At 42.2% G+C, this 24,509-nt stretch overlaps 1 protein-coding gene across 1 annotated transcript; it reads left to right on the top strand.

The window, feature by feature from the left end:
- The first annotated feature begins 17,636 nt into the window (after positions 1-17,636).
- Positions 17,637-21,899, top strand: LOC127583876 (gonadotropin-releasing hormone II receptor-like). Its single transcript, XM_052040268.1, has 3 exons — positions 17,637-18,113; positions 20,271-20,475; positions 21,409-21,899. The coding sequence occupies exons 1-3, from the start codon at positions 17,637-17,639 to the stop codon at positions 21,897-21,899; spliced, it is 1,173 nt and encodes a 390-aa protein (XP_051896228.1).
- The last annotated feature ends 2,610 nt before the right edge of the window (positions 21,900-24,509 follow it).

Here is a 24,509-nt window from a genome sequence, read left to right as displayed (position 1 = left end):
CATTTACAAGAGGCAATTTTAACCCAACCTTTCCATCAGGAAACTGATTGGCTGGTTTTTACACCCGGTCTGATCTTAAATCGTCCACTGATGTTAACAAAGAGAAATATCACGGAGGTGCAAAACCAGCACTGGCACAAAGCTGTTGTGATTTTGTTTAAAATTCTCCATATTATCCGTCCAAAATGTAATTACAGTTTTTAAGCTTGAAGAGACATTTTAGGTTTATCTGCTGAGATTAAGTTTTTTGTTTGTTTTACGTAGGAATAGTGGGTAAAGCAGGGTGTTTAAAATTCTGCCAATATGCTTAAAATGTGCTTAAGTAATACAATTTTACTATTAAAAGAAAAATTAGACAAAACTCAGGATTGTGTTAAATATTTATACACATGACAGGATTCAATTCCACTCATCTCTTATGAATGGGTTGCGATGTGAGGTTAATACATATGGAAATATAACAGGAGATATATCTCCATTAATACTGTGCTCTGGAAGCAATAGTTATAATTACATTTCAGATGAACCCTGCTCCTCAGTGTCCCCCTTACTCCTGAAGGTTTTCAACTCCAATTGGATTATAATTTCACAGGCACTCAATTCCTCAGTGGCTATGAGTAGACATAAAGCATCAGTTATACTCCCTTTGACTATGCATGATTGATTCTCCACCTATCTACATTATTGCTGGTGATGTCCTTCCAATGAAACATTAAGCTGAAACCCATCTACTTCTCCCAGGTGGTTTTAAAGATAACTGGGAGGTATTTCGAGAAAGGGAAGGGGAGTTATCACGGATGTCATGGCCAATTTTAATCCCTCAGTCAAAATCACAAAAACTCATATTTTCTGGTCATTGTCACATTGGCTGTTAATGGGAATGTGGTGTAGGCAAATTGCCTGCTACACATTTATGTAGTTATGGTTCAAAAAATATTTCATTCACTGTATACTTTGGGATATCCTGGTGCCATAAAGACACTATGATCTAGAATGTGCCTAAAAGTGCACACTAAGCATCCAGCGTCATGTGAGAAGCTGACGTCAGGCTGGATGATGCTCCCATGTTCAGATATTCTACCAGGCCCAAGGCCAGTGGGTGTAGTACCTAAAATACCCAGGATCCATTAACATGACACATGTACTTTTTTTCCACAAAGACAGTTATTTTCATCATTTACTGAGCAGTGCCTTACAATGAAAAACTGGTCTGAGATTTCAGACTGGCTGTGGAAACTATGGAAAGTAAAGCAGAGGTCCTTGACTGGTGTGGAGGTCACTTATATTGGCTAGTATGATGTTAGCTGGAATTTTATACCCAAGGTATGGTCTGCAGTAGAGTTATACAGCACAAAAATGGGCCCTTCAGCCCAACTAGTCCATGCTGACCTAGATACCCATTTGCCCGTATTTGGCCCATAACCTTCTAAACCTTTCCTATCCATGTATTTATCCAACTGTCTTTCAAAAGTTGTTATTGTACCTGGCTCAACCGCTTCCTTTGGCAGCTCATTCCACCTATGTACCACCTTCTGTATAAAAACATTGCCCCTCAAGTTCCTATTAAATCTTTCCCCTCTCACTTTAAACCTATGCCTTCTAGTTCTTCGTTCCCCAACCCTGGGATAAACACTGAGTGCATTCACCCTACCTATGCCTGTCATGATTTTATACACCTCTATAAGATCACACCTCAGTCTCCTACACTCCAAGGAATAAAACCCCAGCCTGTCCAATCTCTCGCTATAATTCAAGTCCTTCAACATCCTTGTAAATTTTTCCTGCAGACTTTCCAGTTTAATAACATCTTTCCTATTGCAGGGTGACCATAACTGAACACAATACTCCATGTGTGGCCTCACCAGCACCTTGTATAACTGCACCATGCCCTCCCAACATCTATACTCAATACCCTGACTAATGAAGTGCCAAAAGTCTTCTTCACCACCCTGTCTACCTGTGACTCCATTTTCAGTAAACCACGTACTTGAACTCCAAGGTCCCTCTGTTCTACAAGACTTTCTATGGCCCTACCCTAGAATTGTCCTTGCACTGCTAAACTCACACATAGACCTTTCTTCCACAATCTCCAGCCACTGTGGAGAGTGGAGTTCATAAGGAAATGAGTTGGAGGGGAGAGGTGGAAAATGCAGAGGGGTTTGAGGAGGATGCCATGGAGAGCATGGGGAGAGGTTGTCATTTTAGAATTCAGCTATGGAGATGACTGGGGTGGGACAGGGTGGTGTTGGAGATAATTGGAGAAGGAAGTAGGTCAAGTAACTGGATGTCATGTGACAATGACCAGATCTTAACCCTTCGTTAGGACTTGGTTCATTTCTTGAGGTCTGAGTCACTCTCTGTGCATACCCAAAGGTCTCCGTTAAAGTGCCTGTCTTTCACATTGAGAGCTTGCATGTAATTTGAAGAATTCACGTTAAGCAGTGGTTTTATTTTTAATTTCATCACCTAACAGACAGACTTTCTTGGCATATATCTTTCTACCTATCTTCCTGGCTGGTGAACACCCTTCCTCTTCCCACCCAGAACCAACTAGCACCTCACTCACCAATATCAGTGACCTCCACACTGCTCAAGGACCTCTGCTGTACTTTCCACAGCTTCCACAGCCAGTAAGTAATGGGCTGAAACCTCAGACAGTTTTCAGTGCAATACACTACATAGTAAATGATGAAAGTAGCTGCCCTTGTGGAAAAATAACACAACACGATACAAGAGTAAATGTGTCTTGTTAATGGATCCTGGGTATTTTTGGATATAGTCCTAACTATACGATGTGTCTCTGGAGGCCTGCCCTGCACTGGGATCAGCACGGCCAACAGAAATATCTGATTCCTTTCTAATGGGAGCACTAACAAGCTTCATCTATCATGCACTCGTAAGTGATAGGCATTGAATTCATGTTGCCATACGTTGATGCCTTGGTGCAGAAAGATTGCTCTGTGTGAAAGTCCTGCACTCTCTAGCATGCTGCAGTCCGTGACCGACACTCGAGTGAAAATGAAAATTAAAGCACAGTTCACAGAGTCACGATGTCTCAAGATACTTTATGTTCCTTTTGAACTATGAAAGGCAAAACACAGTCGTCGATAAGCACACAGCAATCAGCCACAGAAAAAAAGATGTGACCAGATTATCTGTTTCATTGAAGTTGATTGAGGGATAAATATTGATCAGGGTACCTGATTATTGAAGCCGAAGAGGCAATGTGTATTACTTCCACCCCTGCTGCCGCTCGGAGTATTTCCTGAGCGGGGGAAACGGGGGAGGGGGCGGGTGGTGGTTGATGAGATCATGTTGCTCAGAACTGCTGATGACTGTCCCCTCTTTCACCCTAACTTGTGACTGCCTGTAAAAGGGTCAGTCTTTCCCATAATATGTTTGATCTCTTTTTGAATATTGTTTATTGTGTGTGTGATGCAATGTGACTCAGAAGGATCGAGTTGTCTCCATAAAATCCTCCAAATTCACTGGAAGGACAAATATCGCCAACAGCAATGTCCTCTGCCGCAGCCCTGAGGCCCGACTTACACAGTCATTTGCGTTGGGCGGATCACATTGTTTGCAGGTCTGACACCAGGCACCCAAAATAAACACTCATCCAAGTTCTGTCATGGGAAAAGGTTACCAAGAGACAAAGGAAAAGATACAAGGATGTGCTCAAAGCCTTCTTGAAGAAATGCAACATCTTCACTAATTCCTGGACCATGACCATTAAAAGATGGAAAGTGGTGTTTGACGAATCTTTCAGAGTTTTTTGACGAGGTAACCAAAAAGGTAGATGAGGGTAGGCCAGTGGATGTTGTCTATTTGGACTTTAGCAAGGCCTTTGACAAGGTCCCGCATGGTGGGCTGGTCCCATGGAATCCAGGGAGAGCTAGTTCGGCGGATGCAAAATTGGCTCGGAGGTAGGAAGCAGAGGGTGGTGGTTGAAGGTTGTTTCTCAGAATAGAGGCCGGTGACTAGTGGCGTACCACAGGGGTCAGTGTTGGGACCCTTGTTATTCGTCATTTATATAAATGATTTCGATGCAAATGCACAAGGCTTGATCAGTAAATTTGTGGATGACACGAAATTAGGAGGTTTTGTTGATAGTGAAGAAGGTTATTGTAGATTACAGGAGGATCTTGATCAGTTAGGGAAGTGGGCCGAGGAGTGGCAAATGGATTTCAATACAGATAAGTGTGAGGTGACACATTTTGGAAAGTTAAATCAGAGTAGGACATATATTACGAATAGTAGGGCAATTGGGAGTGTAATGGAACAGAGGGACCTAGGAGTACAAGTGCATCGTTCGTTGAAAGCATTGTCACAGGTAGACAGGGTAGTGAAAAGAGTATTTAGCACGCTGGCCTTCATCGGGCAGGGCATTGAGTATAAGAGTTGGGATGTTATGCTGCGGTTGTATAAGTTGTTGGTGAGGCCACACTTGGAGTACTATGTACAGTTTTGGTCGCCCTGTTATAGGAAAGAGGTGGTTAAACTGGAAAGAGTGCAGAAAAGATTTAAAAGGATGTTGCCAGGACTAGAGGGCCTGAGTTATCGGGAGATGTGGACCAGGCTAGGTCTTTATTCCTTGGAACATAGGAGAATGAGGGGCGACCTTATAGAAGTGTTTAAAATTATGAGAGGCATAGATAAGGTGGATGGTAACAGTCTTTTCGCCAGGGTACGGGAGTACAAAATTAGGGGGCATAAGTTTAGGGTGAGAAGGGAAGATTTAAAAAGGACCTGAGGGAACAACCTTTTCACGCAGAGGGTGGTGAGTATATGGAACGAGCTCCCAGAGGAAGTGGGTAAGGCAGGTACAATAGTATCATTTAAGAAGCACTTGGATAGGTACATGGAGGGGCGGTGCTTGGAGGGATATGGGCCACACACAGAAAATTGGGACTAGCTGGGTGGGCACCATGGTCAGCATGGACTGGTTGGGCCAAAGGGCCTGTATCCATGCTCTGTGACTAAGTGGAGAAGCATTCAGAATGATACTGAGTCCATGCAACAGGTACACACAGAAGCCTGGCATGATGTTTCTCTCTCCAGCGATGTTGTCTCACCTGCTGAATATTTCCCATAAGTAACCTGATGATGATAATAAAGTGACAATCCCCACTGACCAAAGCGAGTCAAATTCAAGTTTACATCATAGATAAAGGGAATCATTTGCAAAAGGATTTAGATTACTTCTGCAGTTGGAAAGTCAAATATCCAATGAAGTTTAATTATACCAAATTTAAAATATTGCACATTAGCAATTTGTCATCTTAAAGGGATCTCAATATCTCATATTTAATCTGCATTGATTACTAGTGCCTTTAAGTACACAGTCATATTTTTATGATATATCTTAATAGACAGATCAGCAAAAAATCCTCACAGGAGAATGTGTGGTCTAATAAAATCATTAAGCTTTTCTCCTCCCATGAAAAGATACTGAAGGTGGATAAAGTATTGCACTAGTTGGTGGCTTTCTTAGATCAGCTTATTGTCAGATGTTTCAGTATACCCTGACAGTGTTATATGGTAGAAGCAACTGCAAAAAATTATGATTTGATTAAAAAAATAATCACGCTCCACAGTGAGGAGAATACTCCAGCTAAAGGTGACAACCTTTGAATTTTCGTTCGTCTTTTTATTTTTGTTCAGTTCTTTGCTCTGTAACATTTTATCTGGTCGACATCAGTTGCCTCAACTCCAACTTTTATTGACTGTAACACTACTGATTCTGTTTAATCAACACACCATGACATAAAAACAGAAAGTACTGGAAACACTCAGCAGTTCAGGCAGCATGAACTGAAGGTGAACTAGAGTTAAAGAATCTCTGTCAGAACTGGGAAAGAGAGAAAACACATTAGTTTTAAGCTGCAGAGAAGGTGAGGGAGGTGTGGATATCTCTGATAGAGTGAAACCGGGTATTTGTACAGAAGGTTGGCATGGACATAATGCAGCCACAGGGCCTGTTTCTGCGCTGGACAAATCTGTGGTTATTATTCTGAACCTTCTTTTCCTCTTCAACTCCAGCTAGGTTTCCCTTTGTACAGCTCCTCTTCCCTCAGTCTCACTTAATTCAATGTCGGGAATTCAGTGCGGTTCCCTTATACGATGAGATGGACTCTGACCTCACGATCTACCTTGTTGTGACCTTGCACCTTATTGCACTGCACTTTTTCTGTAGCTGTGACACTTTACTCTGTACTGTTATTGTTTTTACCTGTACTGTCTCAATGCAGTCTGTACTAACTCAATGTAACTGCACTGTGTAATGAACTGACCTGTATGATCAGTATGCAAGACAAGTTTTTCACTGTACCTCAGTACAAGTGACAATAATAAACCAATACCAATACCAATTCCAAAATGCTTCACAGCCAATGAAATAGTTTTGAAAATGTCATCACTGTTGTAATGCAGGAAACGCAACAGTCAATTTGTGCATGCCAAGTTCTCTAAACAGGAATACCTGGATATTTTTTGGAAATGTGGTTGAGGGATAAATATTGGACAGGACAGCAAGGATGAGTGCCTTGCTTTTCTTTAATATAATGCCACGCGATCTTGGATTTGATGCATTGTTCAGAAGATGACTCATCCAACCCTGCAGCACTCCTCCAGTACTATATGCTCAGGTTGCTGGAGCAGGACTTGAACCCACAACCTTCTGATTCAGAGCCATGGCTGTTATTCCAAGACAAGTCATATTAATTTTCCATTATTTCATTGGGATTAATTGTCCTACACTTGTCTGAGTAGCAGGCAGATGGAAAGTATCTGAACTGTGACCACACCCCCAACTCTATTCGATTTGATTTAATGGCCCAGAGGACACCCAATGCCTCTCAGCCTGTGGGAGAGGCTGGTGCCTGGAAGTGGGGCAAATGTCAGCTTCTGACACAGACCTTAGTGTCCAAAAGCAACAGATGCAAGCTTCTAGATTTGGTATTGGTTTATTATTGTCGCATCTACTGAGGTACAGTGAAAAGCTTTTGTCTGCGTGCCATCCAGACAGATCATTCCATATGTAATTACACTGAGGTAGTAAAAAGAAAACAGAATCAGAATATGTTGTTGCAGTTACAGAGAAAGTGCAGTGCAGGTAGACAAATAAAGTGCAAGGGCCACGATGAGGTGGCTTGGGAGATCAAGAGTTCATCTTTTAGCATATGAGAGGCCCATTCAAAAGTCTGACAACAGTGGGATAGAAGTTGTCTTTGAGTTTGGTGGTACATGCTCTCAAGCTTTTTCCATCTTCTGCCCAACGGGAGAGAGGAGAAGAGGGAACGACCGGGGTGGGAAGGGTTCTTGATTATGTTGGCTGTTTTCCTGAGGCAGCAGGGAGGCTGGTCTGCTTGATAAACTGGGTTGTGTTCACAACTCTCCCCGCAATTTCTTGCGGTCTTGGGCAAAGCAGTTGTCATACCGAGCTGTGATGCATCTGGACAGGATGCTTTCTATGGTACATCGATAAAAATTGGTTGGACACATGCCAAATTTCCTTAGCCTTTTGAGAAAGTAAAGGTTCTGGTGTGCTATAGCATCCACATGTTGAGCCAGGACAAATTTTTGATGATACTATCACCTAGGAACTTGAAGCTCTCAACCATCTCCACCTCAGTACCATGGATACAGACAGGAGGTGTACTGTGAAGATCTGTGCTACTGGTCTTATCTTTTTCTGCTGTCTCTTCCAGCGTCCTGCTTCTCAGTCAATGCAGAGAGGAAAAGGGCACTGAATCAATAGTCTTCATTCTCTAATAATGAGAAAAAAGATAAAAAGTCGGCTACAATTTCAGGTGCATGCACATCTTCCCCATCCACCACTCCCTAGAGGAAACATCAGATTATCTACAAGACTGTAATGAGTGCAATGAGCCAGTATGGCAGACTTGTGTCTCTATGTTCTGTGCTTCACACCTGAAGCTGAGTCCAGATGAAGGGTCTCAACCTGAAATGTTGACTGTCCATTTCCCTCTACAGATGCTGCCTGACCTGCTGAGTTCCTCCAGTAGTTTGTTTTTTGATAGAGATTACACATTCCTATGGTATAAACCAAAGGGAAATCTAGCCCTAGCCATTAACCTCTCTGAATCTTCATCCTTCTTCCAATCCATAGGCTATTATAATCTATGCTTCCCATTACAACTCCTTGATTTGTCCTATTCTCTTCACCCTGACTATGTACTGTAGCACATGCATTGGCCCTTCATCAATATTTAGAGATTTCTGAAACAAAATCCAATCAATACAATCAAATGGCGACAGTAATCTTCAACACTGAAGGTAATATTCTCTCAAGTAGAAGCAGTAAATCATCACCTTATCCTTTCAGTTTGTAGGTTTGGATTCAAGATCGGTCTCACCAAAGTCTAATTTGATATTCTATGGTGCATTGTGCATGAGCATGCCATAGTTAAATGATTTTTATTTAACCAAAGTACCAGCTACAGCACAGAACTAGTCTTTGCTTATATGTTGTTGGCATTCATATTACGAGACGCCTTAGGAGATAATTGGTGCAACATTGGCTCAGCTGAAAGAAAATAATCACATTATTGCACATTAGAGTTCGTTACAAAAAGCAAGACTTCAGATGAATAATAGCTGATCTCTTCCCTCAGAAATGATTCAAGGTCCTGATCATTAGAAATATTAAGAGGATACAACATGGCACACAAGCAATGACAAAATAAATGACCAATTAAATTGTTTGCTTCAGTGAAGGTGTTGGTCTAGATGCTTTAAGAATATCTTTTGTTCAGTAGTGTCTTGGGAGTTTCGATATCCTCCTGAACAGACAAGCAAGGCTTCAGTTTAATATCTTTTCTGAAAACATCTTTGACAATAAATTTATTTTTATTCCATGTGTATTGCTCTGTGTAGGTATTAGTCTTGGAGTCAATTGATATCTTTGAAAGCCAGTTTTTTTTTTCACCGTGTAAGTCCTTCAATTTGATGGAGAAATGTGCCCGTACAAGTGTGAGAGAGAGAAGGAATTGCAAGAAAATGAAAAGAAATGACAGACTAAAAGGCAAATAGGAGAATTAGCAGATTGAGAAGCAATGGATAAAACAGAAACAAATCTAAGCTGAATGAAAGAAAGCAAAATCACTCACAGGCAAATTGACAGAAGGAGATAGACTGTGTGGAGACAGACTCAGCCGATGGAAAGACAAAGAAATATTCAGAAAGGGAATAAAGAACAGAAAAGAAGGAAAAGCAGTGTGTGTTCCATGCAGTGGGAGAGATGGTATCAAATTTGGAATGGTGTTGACTGAGATAACAGTTCTGACAACACCAGAGGAACTGAATTAGAATTAACCAGCTCGGTTATCTGTTCACCGGGTATCTAATACCTGGCATGGTCAAGTCTGCCACATCAAAGAGTGCTGTGGACAATTGACCAGGTAACCTGTAACATTGCTGTTTTGTGAGGTACAAGTTTGTGATAATTCACCATCTTATTGCCTACCTGCACTGCACTTTCTCTGTAACTGTAACACTTTATTCTGCACTCTGTTATTGCATTACCACATCAATACACTGTTGTAGTGAAATGATCTGTATGAATGGAATGCAAGACAAGTTTTTCACTGTGCCTCGGTACATGTGACAATAATAAACCAATTTACCAATTTACCAAAAATGGTTACAGCAGCATGAATGGACAGGGAAACGAGGCTGGTACAGCAATGAGGCTGATTACAGTAGGTGCCCAGAGGCAACAGGATCCCTGGAAAATGGAAGGCATCTGGATGAAGAGGGAACTCTGGTAAAGCGGGGTGTCTAGATATAGAAGAGTGTCTGGGTGCAGCAGGGTGAGTGGATAGAGGAGAGTGTCTGGGTACAGCAATGCGCGATGTAATGAAGTACGCTTTGTTTCACACTATGTGTGCACTGGATTTCACTGCAATCACACTAATGTAAGTAGTTTTTTTAGCTCATTGCGTCTGTGTCTGTGAAGCTACTGGCTCTGTTTTGCTGCTCTTAACTGTATCCTTTCTTTCCAAATTTGTTAGCGAGTTACCTATCTAATTATGTTAGAATTTCTCCTTCAGGCCCCACTTGTGATAAAACATTCCATGTTTTAAGAATGCAAAAGAATTTTTTCAACTTCCCTCTTTGAGAGGGAATCCTCATTCTCTGAGCTCAGTTACACAAAATTATCTCTCTCAAATCAAGTGTTGTAACATTCTGACAGATCCCCTGTCATGCTTGAAAAGCCAACTGTCCATCATCAGGTGGCAGTACCAGGGTCGAAGGTTTGATCCTGACCTCAGGTGCTGTCTGTGTGGAGCTTGTGCTTTCTCCCTGTGACCGCACGGGTTTCCTCTGGGTGCTCTGGTTTCCTCCCACATCCCAAAGACATGCAGATCGGAAGGTTAATTGACCACTGTAAAGTGCCCTGAGAGCAGAGGTGCATCTGGGGGCAAATGACAGTTCAGGATTAGTGTAAATGGGTGGTTGATGGTTGGCATGGAACTGATGGACCAAAGAGCCTGTCTCCATGCTGTATCCCTCTATGGCTCTATGCTTCTGTCTTTTTCTGACAGAGTGATCCAATTAATCCCACATCCCCATTCTTTCCCCCATATTTCTGCATTTTATTCTCCTTCATGCATTTATCCAGATATCTTTTCAACATTACTTGTGAATATTGTTCCGCCATTACTTCAGGAACTGATTGGTTCTTGTCTGGAAGCAGTCTGATCTCAGAAGCTTTGCAAACTCCAGACTGGTTAGTGCTTGGACGGGAGATCGCCTTTGAATACCAGGTGCCATGATGTTACCTGCAGGGGAGATGCATGCCAGCGAGTTCCTCTGTCTGTGCTACAATGTATGCTGGAGTATCTGGTGGCTTTGGGACTGACTTAGATGTTTGGCTCCTTTCCATAGTGTACTTACAAGTTGCTTCTTCATGTCACCCTTGGCATCTTTGTCAGTTGCCTTATATCTGTGGCCTAGGGTCACCCACTCTTGTCACCCACACTGTGGCTCTGGTGATGGTGGTAAGGGCAGTAATGTTTCAGGCACAGTTCTTAAAACAGAAAACGTGGTTGCAGATGATTTCCCACGTCTGTAAGTATAGGAAACTTTAATTTGCTAGTAATTGCCTTCCAAACCAAGAATCTGGGAAGGCGGGAAGGATGTGATTGTATCAGAATGCCAAGTAATAGAGTCACAAAACCATAGCGTCGTACAGCACAGAAACAGGCCCTTCGGCCCACCACATCTATGCCAACCCTTTTGTCCATTTGCACTATTCCCATTTGCCCTGATTAGGACCACATCCTTCTCTGCTTTGCCTATTTAACTGCCTGTCTAAATGTCTCTTAAATATAGTGATTGTATCTGATTCCACCTCCTTGTCAGCCAGTGAATTCCAGTCAACCACTCTGTGTGTAAAAAAACCTTCCCCTCAGATCACTTTAAAGTTCCTTCCTCTCCCCTTAAAGCTGTGCCCTCTTGTTTTTGATACCCCAGTATGGGAAGAAGATTTTGACTATCTACCCTGTTTATGCCTCTTATAATTTTATATACTTCAATCAGGTCACCCCACAGATATCTTCACTCCTGGGAAAACAAGCCAAGCCTATCCGATCTCACTCCATAACTAAAACACTCCATCCCAGGCAACATCCTGATGAATCCGTCAGTCTTGATGCAGGGTTTTGACCCAAAACATCAACAATTCCATTCCTCCCATAGATGTTGCTCGACCCGCTGAGTTTCTCTGGCAGATTACTTGTTGCTCCAGAGCCCAGCATCGTCAGTCTCTTGTGCCTCCATCATGATGAATTTCCTCTGCACCTTCTCCAATGCTATCGCATCCTTCCTACAGTGTGGCGACCAGAACTGGATGCAGTACTCCAGCTGAGATCTGACCAATGTTTTATAACATTGGAGCATAACCTCCCTGTTCTTGTATTCAGTGCTCCGACTAATGAAGGCCAGCATCCCATATGCCTTCTTAACTACATCATCTACCTGCACTGCCACCTTCAAGGATCTTTGGACTGCTGAAACATCTCGTCTGCACCCTCTCCAGTGCAACCACATCCTTTGTATACTGTGGTAACCAGAATTGCACACAATAATAAGTGCAGTCAAACCAGTGTTTTCCAAAGTTGCAACAGAACCTCTCAGCTTTTATATTCTCTGCTGGGACTTACAAAGGCAATCATAGCCTCTGCTTTCTTCACCACCCTGTCTACCTGTGTTACCACTTCCAGGAAACTTTGGACTTGAACCCCTGTTCATCAACATTCCTCTGTACCCTACCATTTACTGTATATCAGATTCAGAATCAGATTTGTTATCACTGACATAGATGATGTGAAATGTGTTGTTTTGCAGCAGCAGTATGTACAAAGACATAAAACTTACTTTAAGTTACAAAAATAAATAAATATTGCAAAAGGGGGATAATGAGGTAGTGTCCATGGACCATTCAGAAATCTGATGGCGGAGGGGAAGAAGTTGTTCCTGAAACATTGAGTGTGGGTCTTCAGGCTCCTGTCCTGGTCAACTAACATCTCTTCCCTCGTCAAGAAGGCACAGCAGCATCTCCACTTTTTACCGTGGCTGAAAAGAGCAAACCTGCCCTCCCCCACCCTCACTACATTCTACAGGGGTACCACTGAGAGTGTCCTGACCAGCTACATCTCTGCCTGGTACAGTAACTGTAACATCTCTGACCGTAGGTCTTTGCAGAGAATTGCAAGTACAGCGAAAACGATCATTGGAGTACCTCTTCCCTCCATCTCGGATACTTACAATACACGATGCACACATAAGATATACAGAATCATAGACGAGCCTTCTCATCCCTCCCACAACCTATTTGTCCCACTGCCATCTGGCAAGCAGTACCTGAGCATCCGGGCCAGAACTACTAGATTGCTCAACAGTTCTTGCCCCAGGCTGTCAGGCTCCTGAATACCCTGGTAGACAAATGCCACATCAAAAGCTCTGGTTTGCACAACGGCATATAAGAACTTTGGCTGCTGCTGAACATGTTTATACAATGAGTACAACACACTGAGCTTGTATTTCTCTTCATCCAACTCGGTTTTGCACTAACTCTGCACTAAATTTGGATTTTGTATATACCGTTTTTTTGCACTATTTGTACTTGCACAATTTTTTTTTTGTTTTTTATTTTTTGTTTGTGTTCATTGTATGCCTTCTGTTCTATGTATGTCCTCTGTTGTGTGAGTCTGTGGAAGACAACATTTCGTTCCACCATGTGTTTTTATAGCATGGATGAATGACAATAAAGTAACTTGAACTTGAACTCCTCCTTAATGGTAGTAACGTGAAGAGGGCGTGTCCTGGATGGTGAGGGTCCTTAATGATGGATACCGCCTACTTGAGGCACCGCCTCTTGAAGATGTCCTCAATGATTGGGAGGGTTGTGCTTGTGATGGAGCTGGCTGAGTCTACAACCTTCTGCAGCCTCTTGTGATCCTGTGCATTGGAGCCTCCACACCAGGCGGTGATGCAACCAGTCAGAATGCTCTCCACCGTACATCTGTAGAAATTTGCAAGAGTCTTTGGTGACATGCTGAATCTCCTCAAACTCCTAATGAAGCAGAGCAGCTGGCATGCCTTCTTCGTGATTGTATCGATGTGTTGGGCCCAGGACAGATCCTCTGAGATGTTGACGCCCAGGAACTTGAAGCTGCTCACCCTTTCCACCGCTGACCCCTCAGTGAGGACTGATGTGTATTCTCCCAACTTCCCCTTCCTAAAGTCCACAATTGATTCCTTAGTCTTGCTGACATTGAGTGAAAGTTTGTTGTTGCAACACCATTCAACCAGTTGATCTATCTCACTCCTGTACACCTCCTAGTCACCTAGTAGCGTAGTGGTTAGCGTGACGTTATTACAGCGCCAGCGATTGGGGTTCAATTCCCGTCGCTGTCTGTAAGGAGTTTGTACGTTCTTCTGTGTCTGCGTGGGTTTCCTCCAAGTGCCCCGGTTTCCTCCCACATTGCAAAGACGTACGGGTAGGTTAATTTGGTTTAAAATGGGCGGCGCGGACTCGTTGGGCCGAGAGGGCCTGTTACCACGCTGTAAATAAAATTAAGAAAAAATGAGATTCTACCAACAGTGGTGTTATAGGTGAATTTATAGATGGTGTCTGAGCTGTGCCTAGCCACACAGTCATGAGTGTAGAGAGGGTAGAGCAGTGGGCTAAGCACCCATCCTTGAGGTCCTAGCTAATTTGATTTCCCAAAGTGCATCACCTACCACTTGTCCCAAGTAAGTTCCAACCGCCAACACTCTGCCCAACTTTCCATCTGATCCATGTTCTGCTGTTGCCTGAGGCAGCCTTCCTCCACATACAAGACACCACCAATGTTTAGTGTCATCTGCATACCTCTGCATTCTCTACATGGTTACCAAACATATGCAGACTTGTATGTGAATGTTATTGTGTTCATTCCCGGAACCTCCGGCAAATGACTGGGTACAGTTGCCCTGAAAGCTGATTCTTGGCAGATTGTGTTTAAGTTTACAAGAGGGTAGATATATGGAATGAATGCCTCTCCGAGGATTCTGCGTGTGTGCACCTTATCATCAGCTGAAGGGGAGATGCGTTCGGCAGCAGTGTGCTTGTGAGTACTCAAGGCTGGGCTCCACACCTATCTCCGGCTGGACTCGGGCTGGGCAGAGAGAGGCTGCGGAGCCAGTCTGCGTCTGCAGTGCCGCTGAGTGTGTGAGGTTGAGACGCATCGCCACTCTTCGTCTCACGCTGCACGGATACGGCACCGGTCCCTCCTCGCTGCAGCCCGGACCAGCAAGAGTCTGATCCTCCCGCTCACTGGCGGGTCACTGCCTGTGATTCAGGACAAGCCCTCTGCATCCATCTCAGTCTCTTCAGGACCTCCGCCACTTTTCCCAGCGCACGGTAAGAAAGCTACTTACAGTCAATTTACAATGCTTAGGTGAAAAGCGCGTTGATAATTTGAAGAATAATCCAAACTAATACAATCCCACGCGTATATATAATAACTTTATTTTCTAACTACTGGTTGTTCTTCAGTAAATGTTTAATAAGATATGGGGTAAACCAATATAGAGATGTGTTAGTCACAGCTTTCAGCCATTTCCACACTACTCTTCTGAAAAGCTCCCATTTAAATTATGGGGTTAAATGTACCTGGCCCGAAGGTAACGTTGATTGTGGTGAATTCATAATCAAATGACCCAAACCTCTGGAATTGCTTCCCTGAAGCTATTTTACCACAATATTGCTTTTGAACACCCTCCTCTTTGACCAAACTGTGGCTAATCTGCCCTAATATTTTTCTTCATGTTGCTCCCCATGGAAATTTATCTCTGAATGCTATTGTAAGGCTTATTGGGACTTATAAAGGAAGCTAAAGGTGCTGTATAAAAAACAAATTGTTGTTAATGTTGGTATTACACTGATTTCACAACAGAAGAGTGACACAATGAACAAGGAACAGTTTGAGTGGTTTCATGAGGGATTTTGCCTTACCCACAGCGGTCCACCTAATTAATTTTGTTATATCTCTTGCTTAGTTTTTCCTCATCCTCTTTGCTGTTGTGTTTTGCCGTTTCTGAGGATGCTGTGACAATCTGCTTATTTTCCTTCTCTCTATCCAATCAGTTTGTGATTTTCCCATTTAGCTTTCAATCTGTTCTTAACCCTCCTTGTAAATTTTCAAAAGCTCTTCTCTTAATCTATTACAGTCATATTGCCAACAGGGTATCTTCTTTCCGTAATGCTATGGAAATGTGGTTCATTGAATCATTAGTTAGGTTGCTCCTCAAGACCCTACTCTTTACAATAATCTATTCAGGAGGTTTAGCACCAGTTCATTCACGACACCATGTACCTTCCTCTCCAGTATGTATTTTCTCTTCCTCAGTTACCATTGTTTAATCTACACATCCTACAACAGCATTTAGAATCTTCCTCTGAATTCACATCCCTCCAACCTGACCACTTCAGTCCCTGACCTGCCTCCCCATCTCCTCCCCTCCTTCTCCCCATCTCTGTACATACCCTGCATTAGAACTCTCAGAAGTTAGGGAAGGTTTACAGTGGGATTATTTAATGAGCTGGATCAAATTCAGACAATTCCTCGCCACGATTTTAATGTTTTACTTGGATTCAGCCCCCCGAATTGCTTCTTGAACAATTTATCATATAATTGCTGCAGTCATATTGGAATTGGAGTCAGAATTGGTTTATTATTGTCACATAATTGGTTTATTATTTTACAGTGAAAAAACTTAGTTTTGCAAACCATCCATATGGATTATTTCAAAACATAAGTACACTGAGGTAGTACAAGGGAAAAGCAATAACAGAATGCAGAATATAGTGTTACAGTTGCAGAGAAAGTGCAGTGCAGGCAGACAACAAGGTGCAAGGGCCACGATGAGGTAGATTGTGAGGTCGAAAGTTCATCTTTAATGTACAAGAGGTCCATTCAACAGTCTTAAAACAGCGGGATAGAAGCTATCCTGTACTTTTTTTTCTCCTTTGCTGAAGAGATGACCCATGTTGCAATATGACCCTTACCCTGGATTAGCTGTGGCTTACTGGGTTGCACAGCTAGCTCTGAGTTAGTTGAGATTCAGTTCAAACTCCACTTCAAAGAATAAGTACAAAACATCTGGGCTATTGAGGGATTATGAGAATGTTAGAAATACCACCATTCATTTTATGCTGTTAAATTTACCAATATTTTGACAGGTTATCTATTGATTATCACATTGAGTTTGTGGCATATTGTTACATGTCGTTTAGCTGCCTTGTTTCCTATATCAGTAACTACACTTCAAAAGTACTTAATTGGTTGTCAAATGTGGAGACACAAAAGACTGCAGATGCTGGAATCTGGAGCAAACAATAAACTGCAGGAAGAACTCAGCAGGTCAGGCAGCATCTGTGGAGGCAAAGGGACAGTTGAGATTTCAGGTCAAGACCCTGCATTGGTCTTGCCCTGCTGAGTTCCTCCAGTAGTTTATTTTTCGCTGGTTGTCAAGTATATTGAGACATCCTGAGGTCTTGAAGGATGTGTCCTTATTTTGCTCTTGTACTTTGATTCAATTGGTAAAGGGGTTGGTCCGCGGTTCCGATTCCATGGGATTGGCAACTCTCAGGAATTATCCCAAGAAACCATTTACAAGACTGAACGTTTCCATCTGAATACCATTCACATGCCTTGTCTGCAAAAGCTAAGGACACTGTCCCCAAGAGGGAATGGACTTCCACCTTCCCAGCCAGCAGTATTGATGCAAGATGGAGCTGTAATGTTGACACACTGTGCTAGAACAAGGAGAAGGGAATAATCTCCAGTCTCCCCATACTTTGCTCAATGTGTAACAAGCATCTTGTTTGACTTGCAGGCTGAAAACCACCTCAGTTCAACATTTATGTAAAATAATGTACCCTGCCAACTTCAAGATCCAGAGGATATCCTGCCACTCACATAATTCCTTTTGAGTCTAATCCCATCAAAAAGGTAACCTATTACACTGTTCAGAATCCAGGATCTATGATGAATGCTAGCGTTGATGTTTTTATCAGCCCTCTCCTTCATCAGACTCTTCTCTGTGACTATAATGGAACCGATATGGCCACCGCCTTGGGACACTGGTGTAACGAAAGCAGTGGTCCTCGCTTTCACCTGCCGGTCTTCTCCAACGCAGCGAAAGTAAGAGTAGCGATCACCATCCTTGTTTTCACTATTTCTGCCTTCTGCAACCTCGCCGTGCTGTGGACTACCAGCCGGAACCGCAAGAGGAAATCCCATGTCAGAATTCTGATTGTCAACCTGGTAGCGGCAGACCTCCTGGTGACCTTCATTGTGATGCCGCTGGATGCTGCCTGGAATATCACTGTGCAGTGGCAGGGTGGAGATGTCGCCTGCAAGCTGCTCATGTTCCTGAAGCTGATGACCATGTACTCCTGTGCATTTGTTACTGTGGTGATTAGCCTCGACCGCCAGTCGGCTATTCTAAACCCCCTGGGCATCAGTGAGGCTAAAAAGAGGAATAAGATCATGTTAACAGTGGCTTGGCTACTGAGTGCCATCTTGTCCATACCACAGGTGAGAGAACTGCTTAGTGCTTGATTTTTTTCCCTTGGAGAACTGAATTCTGGCCCAAGTTTTGTCTAACTGAGTGGTTACATTCAATTGCTAGTAGTTTTAAGCCCGACTGCCATTAAACTCATAGACTAACAATTTAGTCCTCAGTTTTGTCTAAGAAAATACAATGCATTCCCATTGATTAACAGAAGAAAATGGCCAAGTAGATCATCCGGTACCAGTAAAAATAATTTGTCGAAACTGCCGCACTAACAGGTTTCCGAAAGTACTGTTTCACTGTTAAACAGTACAGCACTTCCTGTCAACAGCAGGATCAGAATTCTCTTCAGACCATCAGAAGTGAGACTTCCTGCAGGGAACGCCATAACACTGGCACAGCAAATGATAAAATCTGTGACTTTTACCCATGTTTGTGCTCTGCCACTCGGCAAAACGCCAGTCCTTCGGCTCCAGACCCCGATTCCCACACGTGACCTTGACAGAGATGGTCAAGTGGTCAGGAGATAACAGGTCAAGAAATCCTTTTCTTTAAAAGTGTGCTGTCTTCATGAAAAGGAAGAGGTTGGTTTAAAAGTGAATAGGATTAAAAATAGAGCAAGCCAGTGAGATAGCCAATACACGAGTCCCAAAATGCAAGTGCTGCCCACAAGAAGAATGTCACCGTTCTAAACAGAATTTTTCATTTTTAGAGACTTCATTGAATCAAAGTAGTCAAATATCTGCTGTCTTGGATACACAGTGGCAATGGAAGGCAGTTGCTGATTGAGTAAGAACATGAGTTATATGCATTGTAAAGCTCCCTCAACCCTGCTTTCACACACCACCTCCAATCCAAGCTCCAGTGTAGTGTAGGTTAAAGCAGAATAAAGCTCCCTCTGTGTTATCACATAAAGCATTCTTGGGTTCAGTATAACAGAGTTTGGATGTAAACAACAGCTCCATCAGTATCTAACTGTACCTTAAACACAATCCCTAATCTACAGTATCATGTGTCATTTCTCCATTCCCCACATTACTTAAAGCATCTTCCTTCTCCCCAAGATAAAGTAACATTAAATTGAATACCCCAGTAAATTAGAGGGGGAATCAGACTGCAAAACAAGGAGGTTAGACTCAAGTAAAAGACCACTTGACAGATGACAACTCTCTTCTTTATTTCCAGACATGGAAACAGAATGTTGCCTCAACCTCGGCTTTCTGAAATATTATTGTAAGTGGTCATGATCCTGGAAACCCTATTTAAGCAGTGAAAGAGGTTAATTAAATCAATGAAAGATTTATTTTCATTGACAACTGGCATCAGATTTTGCTTTTAAAGCTATGTAGGCTCATCAAAATTGTTCCATGCTCAATGCATCTATAGTTCAGAGTGACAAAGCAATTGGACACTATTTTTCAGCACTGGGAAGTAAAACCTTATTTGCTAGTAATTACAGTGTGTGCATTTAATAGGGGATATTTTTGTTGGTATGTAATATTTCACAACCACAGGTACTACAGTGAGACTTGCAGCTTGCCATCTGCACTTGTCACATTTCTTTTACTTCAGTCTACTGTACTGCACTTTAATTCCACAGAAGTTACCAATAATTTACTCATTTCCAACAGTGAGTGGAACTGAAAGAAGCCCTAATTACTTATACGTAATGCTTTACTTATTATTTGGTGAAAACAAACTTACCATTATAAAGCCCACTTTAAAACATCCCAAAGTACCTTCCTGCTAAATAAGTACAGACTCTATTATAAAGTGGAGAAACACAGCAACCAATTTGTGCACAAAAGAAATCCCATAAGCAGCAGTGAGCTGAATTTTAAGATGCTTGTACATGTATTTTGCTCTTACTATGTTGTAATGAACAATATTACCTTAAAATATTGCAGCATTTCTAGTGTGTATCATAATAAGTAATACTGTTGCAGTTAATGCAGTGAAATACATTTCATCAGTTGTCAGTTGTGGTTAGTTAGTCCTATGCACCAGAAATTTGCTCTGGTGACATTTTCAGTGGTCTATCAGCAATAATTTGATGAAGCTGTTCGTAGCAATATGCAGGCTGCTGCAGAAAGCAATATATAGAAACACTCTAATGTATCAGACAAGATAAAGGAACATGAACATGTTACGGAATACTGTATGTGCAATTTCTGTTGCAGATTGTCCTGTTTCATACTGTAAGCATTAACGAGCCCCAGAACTTCACTCAATGTTCCACTATTGGGAGTTTCAAACAACACTGGCAAGAGACCTCCTACAACATGTTTACTTTTGTTTTCCTGTTTCTCATGCCTTTGATGATCATGATATTCTGCTACACCCGAATCCTGATGGAGATATCAAAGAGGATGGCCAAGGGAAACTGTAAGTTCAACTCTCATTATCACCACTTTCTTCATCTTTCCTGCATTGCCACTGAATGTAAATGAAGATTGGTCTCACAGATTCTCAGAACATCCAGTCTGTGGAATTGCATAACTTCCTCTGTTTTCCCTTCCTGACCTTTCAATTTTACCCTTAACTTTCCAGCTTAATTAACCCACTCTGATATATTTTTGAACCTTGATGGTGTTCTACAGTAATGAACTTCCTTATACATTGAAGTTTCAAGTACTTTTTGAGGAGTGGTGTGTTGTTGTGTTCAGCATTAATGAGCGAGAAGGTTTTGGTTTCAGTCACTGGATACTGCCATTTCAGGGGCTGGGGTGAGTATAATTGACCTATGTTTCTGGAGTGAGAAAGGGAAAATCAAACTATTTGATATTTCGTTAATCGAGTGGGAAACATTATTTGTGGATGTTGAGTGAGAACAGGATTGAACTTAATTTTAGAAGGTCAAGTGACTCATCAATATTCATTGTCTCAGCTCACAAATGAGGAGTGTTTACTTCACGGACAGTTACCATACTCATTAAATCTACATCAATAAACAAGATGCTGCAGGAACTCAACAGGTCTGGCAGCATCTGTGGAGGGAAATGGACAGTCAACGTTTCGGGTTGAGACCCTTCGTCAGGACTGCGTTAGGGTTCGGATTATGTCCAGATGAAGGGTATCGACCTGAAACACCAACTGTCCATCTGCTTCACAGATGCTGCCTGGCCCTTTTGAGCTCCTCCAGCATCTTGTGTATTGCTCCAGATTCCAGCATCTGTAGTCTCTTGTGTCTTCATCAAATCTACATGCCTGAGAGAAAGGGAGAAAATTAAAATAGAGAAAGTCCTCGGAACAAGTTTTTTAAAATCTGTAATATTTTCTTGATGAAGACGGAATGTTTGTTTTGTGTTCCCTTTCCAGTATCCGCAAAGGAAGTTCATTTAAGGCGATCGAAGAATAATATCCCAAAGGCACGCCTGAGAACCTTAAAGATGAGTATCATTATTGTGACCTCCTTCATAGTTTGCTGGACACCCTATTACCTCCTGGGGCTCTGGTATTGGTTCTCTCCAGAAATGCTTTCTGAAGAAAAGGTCTCGCATGAAATGAGCCACATCCTCTTCATCTTTGGTCTCTTCAACACAGTCGTGGATCCCATCACCTATGGGCTTTTTACCATCCACTTCAGGAGAGGCCTACAACGGTGCTGCTATTCAGAAAAGTTGGGATCCAATTCAGATCTCAGTTCTACGCGGACGGGATCCTTCAGGTGCTCGGGGTCATCTTTTCGGCTCAAGAAGTTGCCTGCACTTGGTCAAGAAGGTCAAAGGTCAATCACAGGGAATGAGCCTCATGGCAAAAGCAGCTATTGCAGGAATGGTTATCTTGATGCACAAGGAGGGTGCCAGTGAAAGCATTAACATGAGGCATGGAAGACTCTAAAATAGACTGATAAGATCACCACACATTCCTGTACTTGACAGCAGGTCAGTCCAACTGCAAGCAACAGCTCAATTGGTGTGTGCATGATTTAATTTCTAAGCTCTTCCAGTGGTTGAACTTCTCCCATTTTGGTGACTGCCCTTCTTGCCCTCCTGAGTTTATTTTGCACAGAATCATTGAGTGGTTGTTGTACGGGTGCCATTCAGTCCATCAAGTCCATACCATCCCTGTATAAGAGCATTCCAGCTAATACCAGTCCACCAACCTTCTACCCATTGTCCTGCAAATTTATCTCCTTCAGATGCCTATCCAGTGAACCTCCCTCCGATACTCACCCATCAAAGTAAATTGTTTCTCAGACAGAAAAAACTGGACGTGAAACAAAAGGCTCCTTCTTATCACAAATGACACCACATAGAGCTCGGACCGCAAGACTGGGGTGTTTATAAACAATGTCCTCTTGTCTGTGAGAAGCACCTTCAAGTACTTCAACTCTTCAAGCTTTCTGGTAACATGGAAGCTTTCAGAAACTCTGAATGTTGCATTCTTGTTCTGAAAATCTGAAAATCAGAAAATCGATCCTATCCTCCAATAGGCGGCTAGCCTGTCAAATTGGCTGGGAAACGCAACGGCAAAAGTCAAGTTCAGTCAGACCACCAGTATCTGGGCCACTGCATCCCTCGATTGTTTCTGCTTCATAAATATCAGAGCTCATTTCACACACTTCATGCAGTTTCATCTCATTAGAGTAGTTTATATAATGTCAACATGGATAATTATTGTTTTCCAACAATTTGCAAGCTGTAAATCCGCATCATTAATCTGCTTTGATCCATTTCCTGTTTGATAAATGTGGGAAAATCAGTTCGCATTTGGAAGATCTTTCCAGTCCCAGATCTTTACATTCAGAATATGAAATGTAGATTTAATATAAATTCTATTTTTTACTGTTGGAAGTTACTTTTGTCTTTGAATCCTTTCTCCTGCTGTCAACTGTGATGGGTTTACCACGGCTTTGTGAGTGAGTAGTGACTGCTTTCTAAATACGTTAACAAAATCCTCATTTAATAAAATTATGCCTACATCTGTTTCTGGTTGTGCACATTGTGCGTTGTTCAGAGTTACCTCGTCCAACCAAAAACAACTTACTTGCCTCAGCAAATAAATACACTTACTGTATGTGCTTCCACATGTGGTTTGAACTGCCAGCTGTGGTCTATGCTGAGCTAGCAGATGAATCGTATTTTTTTGATGTAATAATTGATCTCAGGGCTTCTGGATTAGAGAAGGGTTAAATTTGGATTCCACTTACTGATTGCTAGCTGACTACAACAAAACATGTGATTTGTCCCTAATTTCCCAATTTCACACAAACCTTCTCTTAAACTTACATTATCAGTGCTTCATCCTCATATCTAACTTCCCCTGAACGTTCCACACTATTCGTGTCAACTGTTCCCTGTGATAACTACTTCTATATTTTCATGTTCTTGGCCAAGAACTTCTTCCTAAATTCCTATTAGATTTCTCAGTAACTCTCACATTTATGATATTCCTCCCAGACAAAATTAGAGCTCAAATGCAATATTAAAGCATATTGAGCAACCTGCTGGTAGACCTATGCCTGGATCAGTGAGAATGGTGAAGTTAGCAGTGTTCACTGTCATTTCACTGAAAATGACAACTTTAAAATCTCGGCAGAAGTGTGTCTTAGTGCACAAGTCCTGAAGCTGCCATCAATGATTCAGTGCTCTGCCACAGGCCGCAATGGTGAAGTCTCCAATTATGAAATTAATACTTCAGTGAGACAGGCTGAGGTTGGGCTAATGGCCCACTTCTTACAAACTTCACCTTAAGGAGAGCTGAGGAGTCATAAGCTGCTGCACTAAAATAAGATCCTAATGGAAGACTGTCTATTCCAATGCACTCCTGGTTGGCATTTCTTGCGTACCTGATGTCAACTTAAATTCTGTTGCCTGGGTCTTAATTCACCACAGGTCCCATTCACCCATCACCCCTGTATTTTTTCCCCCTTTATTCATTTTTTTTCATGATATAGGTGTTGGTGTCACAGACAAGGCCAATGTTGACTTTGTGAAGGAGGTGGTCATATATTTTCTTGAATCACTGCTATAATGTGTTTCAGAATCTCAGAATCAGGATTACTATCATCGACTTATATGTCATAAAATTTGTTTTGTGGCAGCAGTACAGTGCAAAGATATAAAATGACAATAAATTATAAAATAAGTAAATAGTGCAAAAAAACGAATAATGAAGTAGTGTTCATAGACCGTTCAGAAATCCAATGGCGGAGGGGGAGAAGCTGTTCCTAAATCGTTGGGTGTGGGTCTTCATGTTCCTGTACCTCCTCCTCGATAGTAGTAATGAGAAGAGGGCATGTCCTAAATAGTGAGGGCCCTTAGTGATGAATTTTGCCTTCCTGAGGCACTGCCTCTTGAAGATGTCCTCGATGGTGGGGAGAGTTTTGTCCGTGACGGAGCTGGCTGAGTCTACAACCCTCTGCAGCCTCTTGTGATCCCATGCATTGGAGCCTCCATACCAGGCTGTGATGCAAT

The sequence above is a fragment of the Pristis pectinata genome, chromosome 28 (genome assembly GCF_009764475.1).
Source record: "Pristis pectinata isolate sPriPec2 chromosome 28, sPriPec2.1.pri, whole genome shotgun sequence".
Lineage (NCBI taxonomy): Eukaryota > Metazoa > Chordata > Chondrichthyes > Rhinopristiformes > Pristidae > Pristis > Pristis pectinata.
The sequence above is the reverse complement of the archived record's forward strand: the minus strand, read 5'-3'. Positions and strand labels throughout refer to the sequence as shown.